At 33.7% G+C, this 27,940-nt stretch overlaps 1 protein-coding gene across 11 annotated transcripts in view; it reads left to right on the top strand.

The window, feature by feature from the left end:
* TRRAP (transformation/transcription domain associated protein) overlaps positions 1-27,940 on the top strand; it is a 186,172-nt gene that overhangs the window by 133,260 nt on the left and 24,972 nt on the right. For all 11 annotated transcript variants that reach the window (XM_007498285.3, XM_007498284.3, XM_056806503.1 and 8 more), the window contains 5 exons: positions 8,673-8,874; positions 14,419-14,583; positions 15,673-15,763; positions 17,568-17,767; positions 18,974-19,235. In XM_007498285.3, the coding sequence (XP_007498347.1) occupies positions 8,673-8,874; positions 14,419-14,583; positions 15,673-15,763; positions 17,568-17,767; positions 18,974-19,235 (920 nt within the window). The remainder of the gene's footprint in view (positions 1-8,672; positions 8,875-14,418; positions 14,584-15,672; positions 15,764-17,567; positions 17,768-18,973; positions 19,236-27,940) is intronic.

Here is a 27,940-nt window from a genome sequence, read left to right as displayed (position 1 = left end):
GTTAATTAAATACAATTGTCATTTTTATTATACTAGCTTGACCTGTCCATTAACAATTCATATTTTTCCATTTGTTTAGCTCTAACTATTTTTGTGGAAAATGTCTTGTAATTGTGTTCATATAATTCCTGTGTTTGTCTTGGCAAGTAGACTTCCAGATAGTTTATATTGTCTAGTTATTTTATGTAGAATTTCTCTATCTTTTGCTGCTGAATTTTGTTGGTAATATATAAGAAATGCTGATGATTTATGTGGGCTTATTTTGTATCCTGCAACTTTGCTAAATTTATTAATGATTTCAACTAATTTTCTAGTTGATTCTCTAGGATTCTCTAAGTATACCATTGTGTCATCTGCAAAGAATGATGTTTAGTGTCCTTGTTGCCTATTTTAATTGCTTAAATGTCTTTTTCTTTTATTGCTAAAGTCTGTATTTCTAATACAATATTAAATAATTGGTATGATAATAGGTATTCTTGCTTCATACCCTGATCCTGTTGAGTAGGCTTCTAGTAATACTTGCTGATGGCTTTAAATAGATACTTCTTATCATTTTAAAGAAAGGACCATTTATTTCTATGCTTTCTAGTGTTTTAAATAGGAATGGGTGTTGGTGATATATTTTGGCAAAGGCTTTTTCTGTATTTATTGAGGTAATTATGTGATTTCTCTTAGTTATGTGATTGATATGGTCAATTGTGCTGTTAGTTTTACTAATATTAAACCAGCCCTGTAGCTTTTATAAATTTCACTTGATCATAGTAAGTGATCCATGTGCTATATTGCTGTAGTCTCCTTGCTAGTATTTTATTTAAAAATTTTCCATCTATATTCATTAAGGAAATTGGCCTATAATTTTCTTTCTGTTTTTGTTCTTTTTTGGCTAAGGCATCAGTATCATATTTATGTCATAAAAGGAAATTAGTAGGACTCCTTCTTTGCCTATTTTCCAACATAGTTTATCTAGTATTAGAATTAATTTACTTTAAATGTTTGATAGAATTCACTTGTAAATTCACTGGTTTTTTTTTTTTTTTAATTTAGGAAGTTTGTTGATAGTTTGTTCAATTTTTTTCCTGAGGTGGAATTGTTTAAATATTCTATTTCCTCCCTTCTTAACCTAGGCAATTTATAATTTTTTAAATATTGATCCATTTCACTTAGAGTGTCAGACTTTTTATCATATAATTGTGCAAAATAGCTTCTAATGATTGCTTTAATTTCCTCTTCATTTGTGGTAATTCACTCTTCATTTTGGATATGTAATTTTCTTTTCTTTTTAAAATAAAATTAACCAATGCTCTATTTTAATTGTTAGTTTTATTAGCTTAGTGGTTCTCTTACTTTCAATTTTATTCATTTCTTTGATTTTTAAAATTTCCAATCTAGTCTTGAATTGGGGATTTTTAACTTGTTCTTTTATTTATTTTTATTTTTTATTTATATCTTTATATATATATTTATATATATATTTTATATATATATATATATATATATATATAAAGATATATATTTATCTTTTATTTATAAGGTTGTTTATTTATTTTTTAGTTGTATTGCCAGATTCATTCATCTGTTTCTTGTTTAGTTTGGTATGTTTTTAAAAAGCTTTTCAGAAACTAGTTGAGTGAACACTTAGAACATCTATAATGTTGGGGGCAGCTGGGTAGCTCAGTGGATTGAGAACCAGGCCTAGAGACAGGGGTCCTAGTTTAAAATCTGACCTCAGCCACTTCCTAGCTATGTGACCCTGAGCAAGTCACTTGACCCCCATTGCCCAGCCCTTACCACTCTTCTGTCTTGGAGCCAATAAAAAAATGAACATGTATAATGTTGATTTGGTTCCTGTATTTTTAGCACATATTCTTCAAACTAGTAGATAGAGAACGTTTTTCTGAAGATTTCCTATTTTGCAGAAATATACTTCAATTTAGATACTGGAATTATAAATGGTAACAAGATGACACCCAGTGATTCAGGTGTATAGTGTTTAAGTTTTTACTCGGTTTAAGAAAATGATTTTGCTTATATAATTCGTAGTATATGCTAGCATTTCTCTTTTGGTTATAACTAAATGTGTTGATGTCAACACTATAATCACAGGATTTCAGAGCTGGAAAGACCTTAGAGGCCATTTTTGTCCATATTTGTTATTTTCTAGCTGAGGAACCTGAGGGCCTTAAGAATTGCCATAATTTTTACCATTTAGCTAAGTCATGTCAAAATCATGACAAGAACCGAAGATCTGGCTCATGATTTATGCACTGTCTTAACTTCCTCCATTCTTCTCAATCCTTTTCACTTTGGCTTCCATCCATATCATAATCCCTTAATGGCTCCCTTAGAAGCCACCAGTGATCTCTTTATTATTCAATCCAATAGCCTTTTCCCCCTTTTTACAAATTCTTGCCTCTGTCTTAGAATAGATACAAAATATTGACTCTAAGGCAGAAGAGCTGTAAGGGCTAGGCCATGGAGATGAAGTGACGTACCCAGGGTCACACAGCTAAGGGAATGTGAAGCCAGGTTTAAAGTCAGGACTTCCTATCTCCAGGCCTGGTGTTCTCTCCACTGTGCCTAGCTGCTGAACCCCTCCCATGGCTTTTTTTCTTAGACATACCTCTGTGTAACATTTAACATCATTGACCATAGCCTTCCTTTTAGATGCTCTCTTCTATCTGAATTCTTATTACATCACTTTGTTGTAGTTCTTACTTATCAGAATGATCCTCCTTTGTAAAGTTCATGTACCATCCTATAATTTTAGAGTATCATGGAGTTCATTTTTTTCTCACTCTACTCCCCAGTTGCCAAATCTTGGTTGAATCCTGCTCTTTATGTTTTTTTACTTTTTCTACTATTCTTTCCTCACACCACAACTACTCTAATTTGAGATTTTCTTGCCCGTTTGTTCTATGTACTAATTCAGTACATACAACTGAACACAGTCCATACAAAATACAAACTTTCTGCCTCATCTTTCTACTTTAGTCCATCATTCATATCACTGCCATATCTTTGCTATTGGTTGCACCCATATTTGCCATAGCAACCTAAACTTGCTATTGCACCCAAATATTTTATTTTGAATGAAATTTCCATCTTGATTTCTTCTTTGTAATTTTTTTTGTATTGCATAGACTAATTTCTGGAATTTTTCTTACCATTTACAGAAGCAATTACGGTGAATTTTTCTTTTTCTTTCTTGGAAACTTTTAGCTAATTAATTAATTTAAGAGTATTTTTCCATAGTTACAAGATTCATGTTCTTTCCCACTCCTCCCCTAGCCCCCTTCCATAGCTAACGTGCAATTCCTCTGGGTTTTACATGTGTTACTGATCAAGACCTATTACTATATTATTGATGCTTGCACTAGAGTGATCATTTGGAGTCTAAATTTCCAATCATATCCCCTTGACCCAGGTGATCAAGAACTTGTTTTTCTTCTGTGTTTCTAATCCCATGGTTCTTCCTCTGAATGTGGATAGGGTTCTTTCTCAAAAGTCCCTCAGAATTGTTCTGGATCATTGCATTGCTACTACTAGAGAAGTCCATTACATTTGATTGTACCATAGTGTATCAGTCTCTGTGTACAATGTTCTGGTTCTGCTCCTTTCACTCTGCATCAATTCCTGGTGGTAGTTCCAGGTCACATGGAATTCTTCCCGTTTATTATTCCTCTGAGCACAATAGTATTCCATCTCCAAAAGATACCACAATTTGTTCAGCCATTCCTCAATTGGAGGACATCCCATCATTTTCTAATTTTTTGCCACCACAAAGAGCGCAGCTCTGAATATTTTGGTACAAGTCTTTTCCCTTATGATTACAGTGAATTTTTCATTGAATCTTACTGTCTCATTAGATTATCTGCAAATGAAGAATTTCCCCCTTTTTTGCTCCTATTTATTCATTCATTTTTTCTTGTCTTATTGTTTCAGTTGGAATTTCTGGCATAACATCAAATAACGATGTGATTGCTTAGTTCTTATAGAGTAATATGCTATAGTCAGCCTGCCTTTTATCCCAGTACTTTTACTTTTGAACTATTGGCAAATAACCTAGCTTCTTTGGTCCTCAGTTTCCCTGAACATTACATATTCTGGCATATACTATAAAAATTGTGATTTCAGTCTGGTCATTTGTGTCCTTTGTCATTGAAGAACTAGCCTGTGTGTAACAAAGTGATGCATTACCAGAAGTCTGACTATTGGGTGGTGAATGTTTTTGCTACAATAACCCTTGAAGACTATCTGCCAAAGTAGTATCCATTGGGAGTCTTTGAAATGTTAAAATATGAGTGAGGAAATGAAGAAATTTCTTGATTCCTATAGTTCTCACCAATGATTAGTAACTTTCAAAATACAAACTATGATAGAAATTAAAGGTCATATGAATATCTGGCTGTCCCTCTTTGTCACCTGTTCAGAAATAGCCTATAAAAAGTTGTGAGAGGAGCTATAGTGACAGATAAGTTGTAGAATATGAGAGGATCCCATAGTGGGGACAAATACTATTTTTAGAAATGGAAAATAGTGGTTGAGTAAATAATTTATCAGACTGTTCCCATAGTAATCTGTGGCAAATCAGCCTAACCAAGGACATGGAAGGCTGTTGGGAAAAATAAAGAAGCTACATAATATTAAAGCTAATTAGCTTTTTTTATTAAGCTATTTGACAGGCAAGGTTATTTGCATTTGCATCATGTTTTCCATAATGCTAGTCATTTTAATTTCTGCATTACCACATATCATAATTACACAGTTATGTGCTCTCCTATTGAACCAGTATTCAGTTAAATTTTTTTAGCCCAAAATAATTCTTACAACTTTAGTATGTTGGATTTGGTTTTTTAATATGCTAAATTTTCTCTTGACTTTTTTCTTTAAACTTTTTTTTACACAAAAGAAAACACTTTTTTTCTTAAAACATTATTAGCATAAGAGGATTTTAATTTATCTTTTTAATGATATGACATAAATATGAAAAAGAATACATTTGGCATAAGTAGGATATATTTTTATAATTTTAAAATAATTTCATGTAAAATTTTAACTTATTGATAATTTTGGGATAGTTTGTTCTTTTGATGTTTTTTTCCTCCATTCTTTTTATGTTATTCTAGTTAGATCACTTTTGGAAATACATGTAACTCAGTCTGTAGTATTGAGGTTTAGAGATAGCACAAATGAATAATACATTTCTATGTGGTCAATCTTCTTCCTTCCAATGACAAAGCCTACAAGATCTCTCCTGTGAAGCAAAAAATGCCTTGGAGTTCCACTTGATAGAAGCGTTAAAGAAGTACTGAGAGAGGGGGGCAACTAGATGGTTCAGTGGACAGAGCACCAGGCCAAGAGATGAGAGATTCAAATCTGGCCTGAGATACTTCCTAGCTGTTTAACCCTGGGCCAGGTCACTTAACCCCATTGCCTAACCCTTACTTCTCTTCTGTCCTGGAATCCATATGTAGTATTGAATCTAAAACAGAAGGTAAGGGTTTTTAAAATGAAAGAAAAAAAAAGCAATGAGAAGAGCCAAAACAAAGGCTAAGGAGGAGGTACTGGTTAACCCACCAGTGAGGGGAAGAGCCCCTACATAATAGAACTACTACTGTTTGGTCTCTGAAAAACTTGTTAAGAGGGAGTTTTATTTCTGATTTTATTTACTGACAACTGGTATTACCTGGTAACTTAAATTAACATTTGTTTTCCATTCTTTTGCTTCTCTATTTTTTCCTTTTCAATTTATGTCCACTTGTAAAAAACTGGGTTCTTTTCTGACCAGAATTGACTTTAGAGATAAGGTAGCATAATGAGTAGAGCACTGGGCCTGTAGTCAGAAAGGCTTGATTTCAAATTTGGAATTAAATCCTTACTAGTTGTGTGATATTGTGCAGATCATCTACTCTGTCTCAATTTCCTCATCTGCAAAATGGACATATAGTAGCACCTATCTCTGAGGGTTGTTTTGAGGATCAAATGAATTTTTTATAAAGTACTTTATGAACCTTAAACTGTTACGTAAATGCTAGCTAATTATCATCTTATCTGCATCAACTATTCTATCTCATGCGTTATGTAAGACCCATATTGATTCAGTGACTTGACCAAGGTCACATACATAATCAGTAGCAGAACTAAGAAGTGTACCATCTGGCTCCAAATGCAGTACGTTTTCCCCCACACCAAATGGCATTACATCTTTCTGCCTAGTGACTGAAAACGTAACATAAATAGAGGAGCAGAAGTATATCTCTCAGAAAAAAAGAATACTTTGATAAATGTGAAACCATCTGGATTTATAGGCATCATTAATTTTTAGAACTTTGTGTCTTCAGACTTTGGGCTTGGGGAGTCTCAGGAGAGGAGTGGTTTCAGCATTTAAAAATTGAGTCAGCAATGACAGTGAATGAGGACCCAAATAGAGATTATGCTTTGGAAATAGTCCAGTGAGGGGGAGAACTAATGGGACTAAAAGAGACTCGAGAATGAAACAGGTAACAGTAGTCAGTAGAACCTAGGATTGAGTGAAATAGGTGAATAGGACTGAGGCATGAATCTTGTGCCTTTGTCCAAAGTGAACAGGATATCTGGGAACCCTAATGGGTAGGAGCTCTTTAGTCTGTATTTCACTGGTTCATATGCTTCCATTAAACTGTCATGTTCAACTTCTAATTATATGAAGGATGTTTAGAAGCTCAGTTCTGTAGTGTCATTTGGCTATGAGCAAATGAATAGTTCTCAAGAGGATTTTGAAAAAAGCCTATCTAGAGTCAGAAAAAGCTCATCACTTGCTTCAAGACTTGAAGAATATGATTTTATCTATATGGCATAGTTATAAATGAACACCTCTCTGTGCCATACAGTCGACTGTTTCATGAGTTAGTGTGACCAGAAAATAGGCCTAGTGACTATAACGTAATAGGCTTCTTTAAAATCAGCTCACCAGATTCTCTAATGATAGACATGTACTTGGAGCAGTTCCATATTGATAGTTCTTACCAGAACCTGTGTTCTCCTGTTGGGCCTTTCTGGAACACAAGCCCTTTATACTTCATAATGAGACAGCATGGTAAGATAAAAAGAGAAATAATAACTTTGTTTAAAGATTTAGAGGTCTCTAAAGGAAGGTCACAGATGCTTTAAAGGTTGAAACTTTTTACCTTTGAAATACTTATTACTTATCATATTGGCATAATTTTTACAAGTGTTTACATTTTAGGTGGTATATAATGTAAGTTTTTTTTTTGTCTCTGAAGGACAATATTCTATTTCCCTATACAGTTAATTAGCAGCAGGTGGTTTTAATATGGGCTGTACAATTTATTTTAGTTGAAACTAACATTTAGTGTTTGTGGTTGTTAACCACTTACGTACTTCTGTGCTCCATCTTGTGTATCCAGCAGATGGAGCACAAAACACGGCATTTCTGAATCATTTGAATGATGCAGTGTGTGTGTTATATGACTTACCAGTGCTTATTGTCCTTATTTTTTTTTAAATTGCAAGGCATGGGGGAATATTTAGAGTCTGCTGATTTAATTCTGGTTTTAGGTTCATTTATTACAAAATTTAGAAGATTATGTAAAAGAATTTTTCAAAATTGATGTTTCATTATAAAAATCAATTTTAGTCAAATTATGTTTGTTCAGAATTATACTAATTTTTAAGCTTAAGTAATTAAATATGTTCCAAAAAAATTAAGATTCCAACATCATAAAACTTTGATCAGAAGTATCTTTTAACATAGACATTTAATCATGTTTTCTATGAAATTTAAAAAAGAAAAATGTAAAAATTTGTCCTTTTCACATGGTAAGTACAATTTATTCTAGTATAATGTTAGTTTTGTCTTAGAGTTATTTCAATACGATCCATTACATTGAAATATTTTTTCTTCCAGTCTGGCTGCAATCTCTTGTATATTTCTCTTATTTTCCAAGCTAATTTTTTTGTTTATTTGTTTTTTCTAGTTCAGATTATTTTGGTACTAACTCTCAAAAAATAAATCTTTAGGTTTTGGAACTTCACTCAACTGTGTATATCTTCAGTTTAAAAATGTATTCATATAAACTTGCTGAGGTGGGGCTTAAGTCACTTGCTAATTAGAGTATTAAAATGCTTATCAGTCAAGGCAACTGTTGGACATTTGACAGTAAAGTGAGTTAAACTTACTTGAGATAAAAATGAAGTTAGCCCAGCAAGTAATTAAGACTTAAGGAATTTGCATTAGGGAATGAAGAGTTGGAAACCAAGTCCTCCAATGGGATCTCACAGTAAATAGGTGTGTCTTTCCTCAGAAATCACGAAAAAAAACCAAACCCATAAACTCTCAAGAGTTGGAAAGGACTTGGCAATTATTTCATTTTACAGATAAAGAAGCTGAGATTTCAAGGACATAAAATGATTTATCCCAATTCATTTCTCATTCTGACTTCATAGCAAATATATCTATATATCTAGTCATTAAAATGATTGGTTTAGATTCTAGAATTATTTTGAAACTTATAGTTAAAAGGAACTATTTTACTGTGTTTTGGGTATGTTCTGTGTTGAGTTATTTGGAATGCTATGCACTTGCAAATATGACTAAATTTAAAATGTTTAAATTTATATTTTATTTACATATTTATTTACATGTATTTATTTATATATTGTTATTCTGATAGGTCTGAGGAAGCAAATAAGGCTTTCTCAGCAGCTGTGCAAATGCATGATGTGTTGGTGAAGGCCTGGGCTATGTGGGGTGATTACCTGGAGAATATATTTGTGAAGGAGCGGCAACTTCACCTTGGTGTATCTGCCATCACTTGCTATTTGCATGCATGTCGGCATCAGAATGAGAGCAAATCAAGAAAATATTTAGCCAAGGTAAGACTGGAGAAGTACATTCATGCTTAATGATACTTGTTGGTTAGTTGATTAACCTTATGACACTGCAACAGAATTCCTCTGGGTCCATAAATACTAATGGAAATTGAACTCAGCTCCCAATATTTATCCTTTAAGAATAATACTATTGATCTATGTTATTTGATCATATGTGTTGAGATAGCATTTTAGATTTAGAATCATTATTGTAAGCTCCATGAGGGTAAGAATCACGTAAACGTATTCTTTGATATCTTCCATGAAAGAAATAAGTAAAATATGTTACTTTTTTTTACACAAGAATAATATTAGAATCAAGCTTTCTTTGCTGCTTTCAATGTTGATGACTTACATTTTTACTTAGAACTTCTTTTTTTTTAAACCCTTACCTTCCATCTTGGAATTTATACTATGTATTGGTTCCAAGGCAGAAGAGTGGTAAGGGCTAGGCAGTGGGGGTTAAGTGACTTACCCAGGGTCACAGGGCTGGGAAGTGTCTGAGGCCAGCTTTAAACCTAGGACCTCCCATTTCCAGGACCGGCTCTCAATCCACTGAGATTCCCAGCTGCCCCTTTTACTTAGAACTTTATAGTGATTCATAGTCTAATTTTGGTTCCATGTTCAGCAACTAAAACACAGTTTATAACTATACTGATTGCTTCTCCAAAAATCCACATGCAGACCTGTAATCTAGAAACCTTTCTTCTGTCTCAAATTTTGCCTTAAATCTCTATCTGAATTTTTTTCCAGAGTTTGAGAAAGGGTGTGTCTTGTGTCATTATTATTTTATCAGAAATTATCCTTGATCTACATAATATAAGAGATTTACATATAAATTTAATCTCCTTCCATCATACCCATGTAATTTTTTTTAATTTTTCTTAACTTTTTAGATGAATTTTGATATTTTTGTTGTGAGTTTAAAATTTATTAGCTATTCTTTTGACATGGCTCCACTTTAAACTAAAAATGATTTCTTAAATTTAAAATTAACTCACTTTGATAATTGTACTTGGTGATGTTTTTAAAAAGTGAGATAATTACCAATATGGCCCTTTGTGAAGGCCCAGAATCTTAAGATGCAGAATGAACTCTAGAAGCAATTTTAGATTTATGTTTCTAAATCTGTCATTCCCAAGATTTTTAGAATTATTGTTTAATTATTAGTTGCTTCTGTACCTCAAGCAAACATTTCAAATTGTGGGTATTCCCTTGGCCACCAGGATTTCAGTAGCCAATTTTTTAAATTTCAGTGACAAAAAAACCTGAACAGTCCTCTTTGAATAAGGCTCTCTAAATTTAACCAATCTGGTTCTCAGAGAGCAAGACATCAACTTTCACTCAGCTTATACTTGAAACCTTTCCAAACTGACACATTTGGCAGTATTTGTGTTCTTTGGAAACTCAGTGAGGCATCATAAGTAGGACTTGTAATATAGCTTACTTTTTATTGACTTCCTCCTCTGGAGATAATATTATAACATTGTTTGAGATCATTATTAAATATGGCCCATCTCTGATGACCAGTAATGGCATGGATTCTCAGAGGCTTTGCCATTGGAATGTTAGGTAGAGTGAGCTCAAGTTAAATTCTCAGTCTGAAATGGGGGGGGGGGTGTTTGTGTGTGGTATATATATATACTACGTATGTCTCTTACTTGAAGACCAGCCTAATAAGTAGGAAAGCTCATCATATTGACTGTAGGTCAAAGCAACTCTCAGAGTTCATCTAATAAATAATAGATAAATAATAAATAATAGATGTGTCAATAGAAGAAGTACACAATGAAATAAAATATTCTTTTAAGTATTAAATGTAAAAATAATAGCTTACACTTATATATCTTTGGTTTGATCCTCACAACAACTATGTGAGATAGATGAAACTTGTAGTATTTCCATTATATCTATGAGAAAGTTGAGGCCCACAGAAATTAAATGGCTCTCTTGGGATTACACTATTAATATGCGGTAGTATTGGGTCTCAGGCCCAATTATTCCTCTTCCTACTTCAAGGTTTTTGCTTAATCTCAACTCACCTGTTTTGTAGTGTTTTTTTTTTTCTTCTAAAAGTGCAGTATGGCACTTATACTCGCCTGACTCCGTTAAAATTACTGGGGAAAAATGTAGGATGTTATGAAACTAGGTTTGGAAATCACAACATAATTACATAATATTTTTAGTTTGTCAATGTGGTTCTTTCAGGAATAGTTGGAGGTTTAAACTTTTTCATTTACATCTTTGTTTTTTACATTATCTGTTTTTCTAAGTATTTCTCTTTGCCTTTCCCTACATGTTGAGATATGGTGTATGATAAAATTCTAAAAAGAGAGAAAACAGTTCAGTAAAACCTCCCAATCCATTGTCTGAATCTAATGATTTATGCAATATTTCATCCTCGTAGTTTCCCACTTCTGCAAAGAAAGGGGGAAAATGTTAATTTTTCTCGACTCTTCAACAGGGCAAAGCATTTGGTGTTTTAGTTTTTTGTTCTTTTTTATTTATTGGTATCTTTTTCCCTGTTTTTTATTACTCTGCATCAGTTCATATAAGTCATATATGTATTTCAAATTCTTTAAACTTGATGTATTTTTTAAAATGACAGTAACACTGATTACATGTAGGTACCATACTTTGTTTAGCCATTTCCTAACAGAGGGCACCTACTCTTTTTCCAAATCATCACTAGCACAAAAGTACTATTAGGAATATAATGGTGATTATGTGTCCTCCTTTGGGGGTATATGTCTAACAGTGAGATAAAAATCTCTGAGGTTATCAGAGATTTTATCAGAGATTTTATCTCTGGATAAAAGGGTATGAATATTTTCAACATTTTTTTTAGCATAATTCCAAATTACTCTGGAGGAGTGGTTGTATTGATTGATAAGTAAGGAGAAGGGAATATATAACATTTATAGAATACCTGCTATGTGCAAGGCACTTTTTATGAGTGTTATCTCATTTGAATAATATTTGAATGCTTCTCTTTTCACTATTCCACCGAAAATTGACCATCTCTGTTTTTTGCCAATTTCCTGAGTGTGAGATGAGTTGTTTTGCATTCCCCTTATTATTAGTAATGGTTAAGTATAGTCTTTCTTATGGTTTTCTTTGTATTTATTTTGAAAACCATTCATATCCTTTGACTATTGGTCTTTGGCCTTATTAATCTTAATAAATCATATATGAGGTCCTTATCAGAGATATTTATTGCAAAAACTTTTCCTCCAATTGACAATTTCCTTTCTTATTGTAATTACATTGATTTTCTACCTGTAAAAGCTTTTAAAATTTCATGTTTTTGAAATTACCTACTGTTACCATTTGCTCTTTAAAAATTTTTCCCCTAGCCAAGACTATGAAAGGTAATTTCATCTGTTTCTCATCCAGTCTCATTTGACCTCTTATATTTAGGTCACTTATCTATTTTGATCTTTTTATACTATATGGCATTAGCTGTTGATTGAAATACGATTTCTGCTAAAGCATCCTAGTTTTCCTGCCAGTACCTGTCAGATAGCGAATTCTTCTTGAAATAATTTATATTCTTAGATTTATCGAACATTGTATTATTTAATTCAGTTTTCTCAGAGTCTTTCTTATGAGCATGTTTCATTGATTTGATTTTCTATTTTTTAAATAGTACCAAATAGTTTTGATTTCTGCTTTGTAATATTATAGAAATCCACTCCCACCATTATTCTAATTTTTTCCCTTGAGGTTCTAGATATTTTGTTTTTGTTTTTTTCTTTTCCCCTAGCTTCATGGAATATTTCCCTATTAGTTTGGTATATAATTAAGTTTGTGAGTAGGGCAGTATCTCCATTTTTGTTACATTGGCATATCCCAACCATAAACATTGAACAGTCCTTCTAATTATTCATCATTATTTATGTCTTTAAAGAGTGTTTTAAAATTACATTTAAATGTTAGGAACATAAATATTTTTACTAGCTTTCAGTTTTATTCTAATTAATATCTAGGAATAGGGACAAGAACTGGACCTGTGATTTTATTGGTATAGGAAATTCCAAGGTAAGGAAGTTCTCTCTACTAGTGAAGTCTGCACCTCCTCAGCAGCAGTCTTAGGTAGGTAGTTGCTTCGAGCACTAAAAAGTTAAATTATTTTTCCAGGACTACATAGACATTATGTATCAAGGATAGAACTTAAACATAAGTATTTCCTGCTTCAAAGCATTCTGACCTCTACAGAATAGCACCTCTTACATTTTAAAAAAAAGAAATTGTTTTCTGTGTGAATCTATTCTTACAGTTTTCTGCAAATTAGACTTATGTTTTCATCATAATAATAATGATTCAACTTATTATTGTTGTCATTACTATTGTTAGTTATATGGTCTTTAAAGCTTTATAAAGTACCTCCCCCCCCCCCCCCATTTTGTAGATGAGAAAAATGAAGCTCTGAGATCTTGTAAGTGACTTTTTCATGATTATATAGCTAGTGTCTTGAGTGTGTAACCACCTCTCTCTTAACTGCAAGGCACATACTCCATTAAACTGTATTGCTACTTGAAAGTTATATTCATTCTGAGATAGAAAAAAATTCCCAGGAAAGAGAGGTATCAGCATTAATCAATTCTAAACCTTGATTTAAATTTAGTACCTTTTAACTGACATTTTTAAAAAAATGCTCGGTTGTAGAAACTATATGATTTTGTCTTTTTCTGAACAGTAATAATTAGAACCTGATTAATAGTGCCAGTTTGCTATAGAAATTAATTTGGATGAGATGCAGTAGGTGGCACAGGTTATCCCTTTGGGTATGATCACACTGGGTTTTTCTTGTATCCTTGAGTGAATTGTTAAATGGGCTTCTTTTCCAACTGTGGGTATTAAAGGTCCTGAGATCCCTCAGTTAGAGCTGATTATTGCGAGTTGTTCTTTCTTGTCTAGATTTCAGCTTGGAATTGTTACATATTGATTATTTTTTATGTTTGAAAGTTTGAATAACTTTTCAGTGTCTTGCCCTAAATTTATTTGATTTATTAAACTGCTTAAAAACATTCCCTAAATAAATCTAACCATTTCAATGCTAATTAATTGTCATCGATTACGATTAATGATTTTTTAAAAAGTATGATTGTGCTACCTAGGTAGAATTGCATTCCCTATAGATTTAGTCTATTTGTAGCAATGATTAAGAACTGGTGACACCAGTATTATCTCTATGATATTTTAGAATTAGAGAAATAAACTAAATTTATGTTTACATGAAGGCAGCTGGGATGGAGCACTGGGCCTAGAGTCAGGAATACCTGAGTTTAACTCTGCCATCAAATACTTAACTAGCTATGTAAACCTGGACATGGTCTTTAACCTCTGTTTGTTTCCTTTATTTTTAAATGGAAGTTATAATAGCACCTACATCTCAGGGTTGTGAAGATAAAATGAGATTATTGTAAAAGGCTAAGCACAGTGTCTGGCATATGATGGGTTTCTTCCCTTTCCCCTCTACTTCTCACTGATTGCAGCAAACAAGATATATATTGAGAATTTTTAAATGTTTTCTCTTTTCTGTAGGTATTATGGCTCTTGAGTTTTGATGATGACAAAAATACATTGGCAGATGCAGTTGATAAATATTGCATAGGTGTGCCTCCTATCCAGTGGTTGGCTTGGATTCCACAGTTATTAACTTGTCTGGTTGGTTCTGAAGGCAAGCTTCTTTTGAACCTTATAAGTCAGGTAAGTTTGATTAAAGTATGCTTTAAGTAATTTATTGGTCATTTTAATGTGAACTTTCATAAGAGGTAATGGAATCTTTATAATTCTAGAATGGAAATCTTTTTGATTTGAGCATCCTGTATATAAGTTTTATGGTAAAAGGTAAAATGAAATAAAAATATGCTATGCCATTAGTAACATATCATAAGAATCACCTTAAGTGTAACTTATTCTTTTACAAATTGTCTGATGTTTATTTTTAAATCCACAAATGTGCTTCTGTTTTCTGACATTGATTAATTTATTTAATTAATGAGGTACAGATATCTGCCAAGGATACAAATAGCATGTTTAATATTCTTCAAAAGTGAACAAATCTGCTGTAGTTTTGTAAGCCCTTGTTTTACAATTGAGCTAGATGCATTATTTCTCTTATTTAATAGACAATTGTGATTAATAGATTTATAAGGCCAAAGTTACAAGATAATGTCTACTCAGCCTTTTGAGAGGAACCATAAAACCTCAGTTTGGTAAAAATGGTATCTCTTTACCTTAAGTGGCTGTTTTTTCAGCCTCACTACTGCAATTATGTGGCATAAGATTACTCTCTAATGGGCCCACTATCAGACAGTGTTGGGTTCACTGGGAATTGTGGCCTAATTTTAAAACTAACTGGTGTCATTATATCTCTTTTTTTTTTTTTTGGTTTTGTGCATGAATAAGATCTTTGTGCTGATCTAGGTACTTGTACATTTTGCTGTCTTCAGATTTATTAGGCACCATAATAGTGAGGCTTCTAATTCACCGTCCCTCAGTAGATTATGCAGAAATGTACCATTTTAGCTTAGCTTAGACCTCTGGGGGGGGGGGGGATGTAGGGACACTGGGCACAAAGCTAAACTAGAAATTTTTCACTGCTTTTCAGTGAAACAGGAATTTAATGTGATTCATGTAACATGATCACTACTTTGTTAAATGATCTTGTATATGTTCAACTTTTCATTTCTAGAATATGGTAAAGAAAATAGTTTTTCTTTATTTAGATGTGATTACCAGTATCAAGAAACAAGAGTGATGAATGAATTATACTTCCTTTGTATTTTTTAATAGGTTGGAAGAGTATATCCTCAAGCTGTCTACTTTCCCATAAGGACTCTATATTTGACGTTAAAAATTGAGCAGAGAGAACGTTACAAAAGTGGTGAGATTTTTAGCTAATGTCTGTCTTTTTAATGGGAAAACAAAAGCTTTGGCAAAAATTGAGAAGAATTGGGGGAAGATGAGTGGTTCGGTGGATTGAGAGTCTGGCCCAGAGATGGGAGGGCCTGGGTTCAAATGTGACCTCAAACACTTCCTAGCTATGTGACCCTGGGCAAGTCACTTAACTCCCATTGCCTAGCACTTACCTCTCTTCTGCCTTCAACCAATACCCAGTAATGATTCTAAGATGGAAGGTAAGGGTTTAAAATAAATTGAGAAGAATGAAAAGATGTAAAGGAACCATCAATGTTCTTTGCTGTGTTTTATGCTTCTGTATATCAAGGACAGATAAAATGTGTTGAGAATAGCTCAGAGAATTTTATATACTCTTTAAATTTCAAATAAAGTATTTATTCCAGACTATTTGTATTTTTACTATATCAGCACCCTTCTCCAAAGCAGATACCAAAGTTTTATATTGAAGGATATTACCTCTGTTTTCATCCTGTAATATTCCCCTTTTATTAGAATTGTGAGCTTCCTTGAGAGCAGAGGCTGTGTGGTTCACCTTTCTTTGTATGCCCAACACTATGCCTGATGCATATTGGAGCTTAATAAATGCCTTTTGATTTGACTTGACTTAACTTGAAATAAGCACAAGGAAAACATCTGCTTTGCTTAGAATTAAAAATTTGTTTAATTTTTAGATGTGTTTGTGAGTTAATATAGCAAGAAAAATGTCTTCTGAACTTTGCCCTCAGTATTTCTTATGTTGCAAATAGCCAATGGTGCTGATCATTTATAATAGTAAATAATCAATAGAATCATATTACCAAAATAGATTCTAGCAGTATTGGATTTACTAATAACTATGGCAGTATACAAAATAGATTATAAGTGTAGAAGAATTTAAATATATGTTTCTATTTAAGGAAAATTATAATTTAAGACTTGTAATATATTATTTACAAATATTTTATAAATTTATTTTAAATCATTCTTGAGATGTGATATTTTTGTGTTTTAAAATCAAAGATAGGTCTAGAAAAGTCATAAAGTCTTGTTTTTTCCAGTGTTGTACAAGTTTTATCTTTTTTTTAATAAAGAATTACCTAAAGCAGGTCTTAGATAATATACATGCTTCAGTCTTGTTTATAGAATATTTATAGATCTTTGGAAAATTCCTTGAAACTGATATATTGTGGCATGCATATGGTGTTAAATAGGAATATTAATACTCGCCTACTTCCCAGTTGAAGGACTCAGCAGCTTTCATGTTATTTTACTTGATCCTCATAGCCATTCTGTTAGGTAGGATGGGCATATCCAGGCTACATTTTATCACCAAAGGAACTTCTGCTCATATGATCTACTGAGTGGATTAGAGAGGAAAGAATGCTAGATTTGAAATTAGAAGAAATAGGCCAAAGTTCTGATTCTACCACTTGATACCTGTGTAACCTCAGAGACATGTTGTTCCCTGTCTTAGGGATTCAGTTTCCTTATTTGCAAAGTGAAGTAATTGAATTAAATGGATTCCTAAGGTATCTTCCAGCTCTGAACCTAAGAGTCAGTGAGTTTAAGGGACTTTTGCCGTTAGTGAGGAGTAGCACTGGGAGCATGGTTGTTCTCCTGATGTTAGCCCAGCAATCTTTTACATCACAGTACATTACCCCCTTTGGTTGGTTGATAGTTCCTCTAGAGAATTTTACAAACCAAATCTAGCGATTGTATCAATGGGACATCACACTATGTTTTTTGATTTGTGTTGATTTGATATGATTATTTTTTGTTTGTATTCTCAGATTCTGGACAGCAGCAACCAAGTTCAGTAGGCAATCAGTCCCATTCTGCATCAGATCCTGGACCAATTAGAGCAACAGCTCCAATGTGGCGCTGTAGCAGAATTATGCATATGCAGAGGGAATTGCATCCAACTCTTCTGTCTTCTCTGGAAGGCATTGTTGATCAGATGGTCTGGTTCAGAGAAAATTGGCATGAAGAGGTATTTGTTTATGAGTTAGGAATTTTTATATATTGGTGTGATTTACATGTGTGTTATATTACATAATGCCTACTCTATAGAATTAATTGGTTGTTTTACAGATTATGTTTCTTTTTAATAAACATGGACTTTCTAATTTTATTTTTCATATATTAGTACATTTTTATTAGGAATCTTAATTTTATATCTAAAATGGAAGACCTTTAAAAAACCAAAATTTCAGACTCTTAACCTTCCTAACACGATGATTATTTTTGTCAGCCAAATTGCTTCCTATATAGACTTTAAATATAACTAATGAGATGATAGAGTATAAGCTCTTCAGCAGCAAGAATTGCTTGGTGTGCTCTAATCATGAGCTAAAGTATAAATTTCTGTAAGCAGCCTTTCCCAGCCCTCCTTAACTTCATATTTTCCCTCTGAGACTATCCCTAGTTTATCTTGTGTATGTTGTTTGTACATTGTGTCTACCAGTTGACTATGAACTTCTTTAGAGCAAAGAATTTTTTTTTTTGTATCCCCACCACGTAACAGTGTGCATAGCACAAAGCTGTTTGGCTGACATCTTTGTATTCCCTATATGAGGTAAAGTGCCTTACATATAATAAATATTTAACAAATATTTACTGAATTAAAATGAATTATTCTCAACTAGCTACATTAATGGAAGAAAACAGTGTCATAGATAATAAAAACATTTAACTTTTAATATTCTCTAATATTTCTAGCATCTAGATGTTTAGCCTAATATTAAAATTTACTTTTATTTCCTATTCATTTTTATCTTTTACCTAATGAGTAGTGGGAGGAAGGTTACTTTGGATGTATGTCAGGTAGTAGAAATAAGATCAGTTAAAGAAAGGATTGGGTTATTATTTTCTGTAGTTAATTCATTGAAGGGATAACACAGCTCAGGTCCCCTTAGTGTCAATAATGAATTCCCTGAAATGGTTGCATTATTTAAATTTGCACCAGATATTCTAATGGGGTAGGACCCGTTGCATTATTTCCCATGACTATAACTTTGAGTAGTGAGCGCTTAGGTCATCAGCTGGTCATCAAACTTCTTTTTAATTCTGGGCTATTTTTTTTCATATCATATTTATATAAATTCACAGTGCCCAAATCCTGAAGTCCTTTATATAAATATTTGTTGATTTAAAGATGTCAATTGTTTTAATACAGCTTTCATCTCTTTTCTTTTAGGTTCTCAGACAACTTCAGCAGGGTTTAGCAAAATGCTACTCTGTAGCTTTTGAGAAAAGTGGAGCAGTTTCGGATGCCAAAATTACACCACACACTCTCAATTTTGTCAAGAAGTTGGTCAGCACCTTTGGAGTTGGTCTGGAAAATGTGTCTAACGTTTCTACTATGTTTTCCAGTGCTGCCTCTGAATCTTTAGCTAGAAGAGCACAAGCAACTGCACAGGATCCTGTCTTTCAGAAATTGAAAGGACAGTTCACAACTGGTGAGTGTACAAGTACCCACATTCACATTTATTTCCTTTGGAAAAAGAAAACAAGAAATAAAGTTAAGTAGTTAATCTTAAGCACTTCCTTGAGACTATAACCTCAAATGAAATTTTTTAAAAGAAATACATTTTTTTACCTCTTTAACTCCAAATTTATATGGATTGTGAACTGAATAAGATATGGCAGAAAGCAGTTAGTTATATGATGTTTTCCCCAGTTAGTTACCATGTTTACTCATTTTTGGACCTTTTACTTAGTTTATGTTTCCTTTTCCCTGGTTAAAGAAATCCTTATTTTTTGTTTACCTAGGTTTCTCTTTATATTGTTTCAGATTATTGCCCCTTTCTTAAATGAATGCCAGGGCAAATTGCTATTTAAATTACTTCTAGCTGGTTTCTAAATTTATTAGATATAATAAAAATTATTCTTCTGGCTTCTTATCTCTCCCAAGTTGGTTTGTTCATTTTTGCATTTAGGAAAATTTCATTGATATCTCATAGTAGCCACCCTTTTCCAAAAAACTGTGATCTTCACATCTTATAGTTCTGTCTAGTCCTACCATAAACAATCAGAGCTATTATGATTACATTTAATGAACCAAGTCTAGTAAGGAAGGAGATAGTAAAATATGCTATACTTTTTTCTTAAAATTCTAGGGAATTAGAACAGAGTAGATATCTTTGTGAATTGATACTACATTTAAAATAAAACAATCCTGCTATATGCAAAGTGCTGTGAAAGATACAAGGATAAAGGCAGTCCCTGACCCTAGTGATCAAACAATAAAAGTCTTTTAACCCCCCAAAATTTTTTTAATCAAATGTGATTAATTAAAAAATTAAAAACTTGTGCTCTCTAGGAGCTTATATTCTATTAAAGGATATAACAAAAATAAGTGTGTAGAATAAATAATATTTAAATTACAGATATGCACATATATACACAATGTGTGAGAGTTTATTTGTGTGTTATAAGATAATTAGAGTAGGAAAGAGCTTGCAACTGGAGGAAGAAGTAGGAAAGTTTTCTTAAAGTTATATTTCAGCTGATCTAGGCATTGGGGACAGCCTTTGCAAAGACTTTGACAGAGGTGGAATGTTGAATGTGAGGAACAAGAAGCAGACCTGCTTGGCTGAACTGAAGAGCCCATGTTGAGGAATAAGATTATTTGGAGCTAGACTATGAAAGATTTGACATGTCAGAGAGAAGGTTTTGTATCAACTCTAGAAGAAATAGGTGCCATTGGAGTTCATTTATTCAGGCATTGTCCTGGCCAGAACTGGGCTTGAGGAAAATCATTGTAGTACTTCTCTGGAGAATGGATTGAGGGAGAGACTCGAGACAAGGAGACTAATTAAGAGTCAATAGAGTGGGCAAGACTTGGTATCTGAAGGGATATTTGGTGCAAGAAGTCCAGGATGACTCTGAAACTAGGAACTTGGATACCTAAAAGAGGTGTGGTACCCTCTAGGAATCAGAATATTCAGAGGTAGGATGAGTGTTATAGGGGTGTTGAATTACTGCATAGCTATGTCTGACTCTTCATGACCCCATTTAGGGTTTTCTTAGCAAAAATGGTAGAGTAGTTTGTTTTCTCTTTCTCCAGCTCATTTTATAGATGAGAAATTGGGGCAGACAAGGTTGTGACTTGCCCAGAATCACATAGCTAACAAGTATCTGAGGTTGGATTTGCAGTCATGAAGCTGAGTCCTGTTTCCAGGCTCAGTTTGCCATTCACCGGACCATCTATCTTTCCCATAAAAATATGTATTTTAGATGTAAAATTAATACATATAAGATTATAAAAATAGTTGAATATAAGAGGTAGGATACTAGTAATTATGGAGAACAGGAAATTGATTCATACAGAAAATGGTGCATGAACTCCATCTTGAAGAGATGTGAAGATAAGCGGGGAAAACATTCCAGGCAAGTGGGATGACCAGTGGGCAAGGAGATAGAATGTCATGAGTGAGGAGCATAGAAAAGACCATTTTGGCTTCCTCTCCAGTGAGAGGCTGAAAGTAATGTTTAGTGAGGCTAGAAAGATGGATGTAGGCCAAATTGTGTAGGACTTTAAAAATTAAATAGTATTTCCATTTTGGGAAATAGTGGTCTGAAAATTTTTTTGTTATTATAAGGGTAAAAAAACTATTTGGGCAACATTGTAGTCTATTATCAAACACCAATTTTGGTTTTATATATAAGCAGTGGGGGTGTTGATCTGAGAAACAAAGTGATATGACAAAATGTTAAGATTAGCTCGAGAAATTATTTGTGGTTCACAGAACAGGATTAGAGGAATGAGGTTGGGATCAGAAAGAACAGACTTACAGATTCAGAGGCCTCTTGCTGATCAGTGACAAAGTTTTGATTTCAGATAGATATTTATAGAAGGTTTGAATCAAGAAGAGGGATTAGATCACTCACAATGGAAGTCAGTGATTCACAGGATGGAGACAATGGATTTAGATTACCTCAGTGGCTCTAAATAGAGTTTTCTATAGGTGGTAATTTAGTATGTCAATGTGGTACCATCTACCCAAGCTTCTCACAGAATTCCTGCATCAGTAATTTCTTTTTTTTTCTTTTGAATTAATTTATATAGTCAATTTAGAACTTTATTCCTTGGTTACAATAATCACATTATTTCCTTCTCTCCCCTCCACCCACCCTTCCCGCAGCTGACACACAATTTCATTGGGTATTACTTGTGTTCTTGATCAGAACCTGTTTCCATGTTGTTGGTGTTTGCATTAGGATGTTCATTTAGAGTTTACATCCCCAGCCATATCCTCTCCACCCATGTATTCAAGCAGTTGTTTTTCTTCTGTGTTTTTATTCCCACAGTTTTTCCTCTGAATGTGGATAGTGGTTTTTCTCATAGATTCCTCCAAGTTGTTCAGGATCACTGCATTGCCACTAATGGAGAAGTCCATTACGTTCGATTGTACCACAGTATATTAGTCTCTGTGTACAATGTTCTCCTGGTTCTGCTCCTCTCACTCTGCATCGATTTCTGGAGGTTGTTCCAGTTCCCATGGAATTCCTCCACTTTATTATTCCTTTGAGCACAATAGTATTCCATCACCATCAGATACCACAGTTTGTTCAGCCATTCCCCAATTGAAGGGCATCCCCTCATTTTCCAATTTTTTGCCACCACAAAGAGCACAGCTATGAATACTCTTGTATAAGTCTTTTTCCTTATTATCTCTTTGGGGGTACAAACCCAGCAGTGCTATGGCAGGCTCAAAGGGCAGACAGTCTCTTAGGGCCCTTTGGGCATAGTTCCAAATTGCCCTCCATAATGGTTAGATCAATTCACAACTCCACCAGCAATCTGCATCAGTAATTTCTTCAAAGAACATATAGTATTTGGGGGAGAGGGGTTGAGCTCTTGTGTGAGGAGTATGCTACATGTCTGGCTGTTTCTAGGTTATGGCTACCCAGAGACCTTGCAAACTGGGGTTTTTTGGGCATTCCAAAGCCTTGCTTGATGTATGCCCCTGTTATTCTCATGCTCTCCTTACAACTGAATGGTTATTTAGTAGGATTAATATAGTTTGTAGATGGTTCAAGGGAAGAGGATCGATGAGTCTAAGGGACTAATTAGGAAGCTATTGCAATATGCCAGGACTCAGTGATAAGAAATTAGATCTGGGCATTGGTTTTAGAATAGAAAAGAAAGAATCACTAAGAGACACTATGAAAGAATCAACAAGACTTGATTACTCAATCAAAAAGGAGATTAAGAGAGGCAGGAGTCAAAGACTTAGTTTTTAACCCATATTTTGGGAAGTTGTTCATAGAAATAGGGATGTCAAGTAGGGAAATGAATTTTAGGAAGATTGTTTTTTATCCTTTTGGGTTGAAATGTTAGCAAGACATCCAAGTGAAAGTTTTCTTTAGAGAATGGAAGATATGAGACTGGACCTTAAAAAGAAATATAGAGCCTAAAAGTAATGTTTTTTGGCACCTTCTACAAAGAGGCTTTCCTGAAAGGGGATGAAAGATGGTAAGAGAATTGTACAACAATAGAAGAAAAAGTTTTTAAAGAGCATGTGGCCACTAGATTCAAATGATAAAGAGGTTAAATATGGTGAAAACTTAGAACAAATCTTTACTGAGACTATATTCCTGAAGATCTACAGAGTGGTAAGGATAGTAGCCAGATTTCAATAATTAAAGGAATAAACCAAATGTTAAGAATGTGAAATAAGCCATTGGTGACCAGAAGTTTAAGAAGTTTAGTAGAAAGGAGGAAAAGAAATAGGATTATAACTTGAAATCAGTGCTTACTTTGGGTACTCTATATGGTTTTCTCATTCACTAACCAAAAATCACATAAAGTTCTTCAATTTTATTGATAGTATGTGCTTAATAACAAAATAAACATCCACATTGATTTGCCACTTGATTTTTAAAGTCCATTTTAACAGAAATCTTGTACTGAAAACTTCAGCACATACTTTGTTGATTGTTTGCCGTTAGTGTCTTTAAGATTGAGCTAGCTATTTTGCAAATTAGTACTTAAGCAAAATCAAATTATGTTTTCATTTAGTAAATTTGCATTTCTGGAATTTGAGAATAAAGAGTAGAAAGGTAAAATGTAATTAAATCAGCCATTGTGCTTACTTTAAAGTCTTATTATTTTATCTCAGGATAAATAAACTAAATTAAAACCAGATGTATAATTTTATTGGTATAGAGAGCTTCCAGTGAAGAAAACTCCTTTTACCAATGCAAACTGGCATCTGTTTTACAGTTTATAATCTTAAGGAGTACACTGCTAGGTGGCGAAAGAGAGGGCACTAGGTCTGGAGTCAAAAAGACTCAAATTCAAATCCCATTTTAGACACTTAATGGCTCTGTGTCCCTAGGCAAATCACTTAACCATGTTTGCCTCAGTTTCCTCATCTGTAAAATAAGCTGGAGAGGGAAATGACAAACTATTCTAGTATTTTTGCCAAGAAAACCCCAAATTGGGTCATGAATAATCAAGATAGTGACTGCCAGGCACCCATCAGGTGTGGGACTTTAGTGAGGTTTTGCTAGCATTTTGACCGTTATTTAGTAAGGAATATGTTAGCATTTTATGTAATATATTCTTCTACTAATATTTCTAATTTGCTTATTTGCTTTTAAAGGTAATATTTACATTTATATGTAGTCTTCTAATAAATTCCTTTTTTGGAGCCACTTTTAGAAACAGTGATTTTCTTTTCTTCTTAACTGTGTTTATTTTGCAGTTCTAGGTAGATCATTTTAGGAGAGCTATTTCTATGCTGGGAATATCTATGTGTACAAAAGTCTTGATAACTGTCCATCACACTCTTTTATTACATGGCTGGAATGGCAACCCATAACTCATGGCTTCCAGTTTCATTTTTTTCATTCTTGAAGCCTCATAGAGATTATTATACTCTGACGTTAGTTCTAGAGTGGGTTTCATTTGTAAGTTTAGTGTCTCAGATTGCCATGGAGGTCTTTAGAGGAAAGCCCAAGTATAAGGTTACACTCACCCTTTGAAGAGACAGACCATAAAGCTACAGTAACCACTCTTATATTCAGCATTTTACAAAGCCTCCCCTGTACCCTTGAGACAGCAAAGCTCTCTAAAGAATTTTACATTTCTATACTTTATTGAATGAGTGAAAAGCATTTATTATATCCTAAGAGCTAGGGGTGCAAAATAAAGTCAAGGCATATCCCTCTCTCAGTGAACTCAAATTCTAAATGGAAAGAAGTCAGATTTAGGAGAGTTCACTTGTAGGGTAGATGGTGGTCTTAGGAGTGCTGTTATAGATGCACACTGTTCATGATAATAAAATTCCATAAAAACATTAACAAATTAAATTAACATTGATATGTGTTCAACTCCAGAAACATCATGGAACTTATTAGTCCAAAAAATGAAAATCATGATTCTTGTATTAGCATTTTTAACATGTTGTCATAGACACACGTCTACAGAGAAGACTCTTCTTCAGTAGGGAGTCTCTTCTGTATACTTCAAGATAAAACTATTAATTGGTCTTTAAGTTATTAACACTTAAGTGACAGAGAAATTCTCACCCTTGTCATAGAGGATATAACAGTTCAGATGATAGAAGATGGCAGTTAAAACCTGGTCTGGGATTAATTAATATTACTTCAGATTACTGAGTATTGTTTTTCATTTCGATGTAAAATAAAGAACAAACTTCTATCAATTCCTTTTTTTTTTTTAATTTTAAACATTATTTTATTTGGTCATTTCCAAACATTATTCACTGGAAACAAAGATCATTTTCTTTTCCTCCCCTCCCTCGCTCCCATCACCTTTCCCTCTCCCATAGCCGACGCACGATTCCACTGGTTATCACATGTGTTCTTGACTGGAACCCATTTCCCTGTTATTGGAATTTGCATTAGAGTGTTCATTTAGAGTCTCTCCTCAGTCATATCCCCTCCAACCCTGTAGTCAAGCAGTTGCTTTTCAGCGGTGTTTTTACTCCCACAGTTTATCCTCTGCTTGTGGATAGTATTTTTTAGATCCCTGCAGATTGTTCAGGGACATTGCATTGAGACTAATGGAGAAGTCCATCACCTTCGATTGTACCACAATGTATCAGTCTCTGTACAATGTTTTCCTGGTTCTGCTCCTTTCGCTCTGCATCACTTCCTAGAGGTTGTTCCAGTTCACATGGAATTCCTCCACTTTGTTATTCCTTTTTGCACAATATTATTCTATCACCAACATATACCACAATTTTTTCAGCCATTCCCCAATTGATGGGCATCCCCTCGTTTTCCAATTTTTGGCCACCACAAAGAGTGCAGCTATGAATATTCTTGTACAAGTCTTTTTCCTTATTATCTCTTTGGGGTACAAACCCAGCAGTGCTATAGCTGGATCAAAGGGCAGATAGTCTTTTATCACCCTTTGGGCATAGTTCCAAATTGCCCTCCAGAATGGTTGGATCAGTTCACAACTCCACCAGCAATGAATTAATGTCTCCACTTTGCCACATCCCCTCCAGCATTCATTACTTTCCATAGCTGTCATGTTAGCCAATCTGCTAGGTGTGAGGTGATACCTCAGAGTTGTTTTGATTTGCATCTCTCTGATTATAAGAGATGTAGAACACTTTTTCATGTGCTTATTAATAGTTTTGATTTCTTTGGCTGAGAACTGCCTGTTCATGTCCCTTGCCCATTTGTCAATTGGAGAATGGCTTGATTTTTTGTACAATTGATTTAGTTCTTTTTAAATTTGAGTAATTAAACCTTTGTCAGAGGTTTTTATGAAGATTGTTTCCCAATTTGTTGCTACCCTTCTGATTTTGGCTACATTGGTTTTGTTTGTACAAAAACTTTTTAATTTGATATAATCCAGATTATTTATTTTGCATTTTGTAACTCTTTCTAAGTCTTGCTTGGTTTTGAAGTCTTTCCTTTCCCAAAGGTCTAACATGTATACTATTCTGTGTTTGCCTAATTTTCTTATAGTTTCCTTCTTTATGTTTAAGTCATTCACCCATTTTGAATTTATCTTGGTGTAGGGTGTGAGGTGTTGATCTAAACCTAATATTTCCCACACTGTCCTCCAATTTTCCCAGCAGTTTTTATGAAATAGTGGATTTTTGTCCCAAAAGCTGGGATCTTTGGGTTTGTCATATACTGTCTTGCTGAGGTTGCTTGCCCCCAGTCTATTCCACTGATCCTCCTTTCTGTCTCTTAGCCAGTACCAAATTGTTTTGATGAGCGCTGCTTTGTAATATAGTCTGAGATCTGGGACTGCAAGACCCCCTTCCTTTGTATTTTTTTTCATTATTTCCCTGGATATCCTTGATCTTTTGTTCTTCCAAATGAACTTTGTTATGGTTTTTTCTAAATCAGTAAAAAAAATTTTTGGAAGTTCCATGGGTATGGCACTAAATAGATAGATGAGTTTGGGTAGGATGGTCATTTTTATTATATTGGCTCGTCCTACCCATGAGCAGTTAAGGTTCTTCCAATTGTTCAAGTCTAGTTTTAGTTGTGTGGAAAGTGTTTTGTAGTTGTGTTCATATAGATCCTGTGTTTGTCTCGGGAGATAGATTCCTAAGTATTTTATTTTGTCTAAGGTAATTTTGAATGGGATTTCTCTTTCTAGTTCTTGCTGCTGAGCTGTGTTGGAATTATATAGAAATGCTGATGACTTATGTGGGTTTATTTTGTATCCTGCAACTTTGCTAAAGTTGTTGATTATTTCGATTAGCTTTTTGGTTGAATCTCTAGGATGCTTTAAGTAGACCATCATGTCATTTGCAAAGAGTGATAATTTGGTCTCCTTGCCTATTTTAATGCCTTCAATTTCTTTTTCTTCTCTAATTGCTACTGCTAGTGTTTCTAGTACAATGTCAAATAATAGAGGTGATAATGGGCATCCTTGTTTCACTCCTGATCTTAATGGGAATGGATTTAGCTTATCCCCATTGCAGATGATATTAGTTGATGGTATCAATTCCTTTTAAAGAAAATAGCCATTTTAATAATAAATTTGTTTTTGGCATTTTTTATTTTTCTTGTTTTGTTCTTGAACAAGATCATAAGTGTGTTGAGAGTAGGGATCAGATTTTTTTGTTTTGTTTTTTCTTTAAGGTTAACCATAGTGCTCTTAGTTGTTTGGGTATAGTGACTCCTGAAACTATCTGCTGGGTTAAATTAGAAGTCT

Source organism: Monodelphis domestica, chromosome 7, assembly GCF_027887165.1.
Source record: "Monodelphis domestica isolate mMonDom1 chromosome 7, mMonDom1.pri, whole genome shotgun sequence".
In the NCBI taxonomy this organism is placed as follows: Eukaryota; Metazoa; Chordata; class Mammalia; order Didelphimorphia; family Didelphidae; genus Monodelphis; species Monodelphis domestica.
The sequence above is the reverse complement of the archived record's forward strand: the minus strand, read 5'-3'. Positions and strand labels throughout refer to the sequence as shown.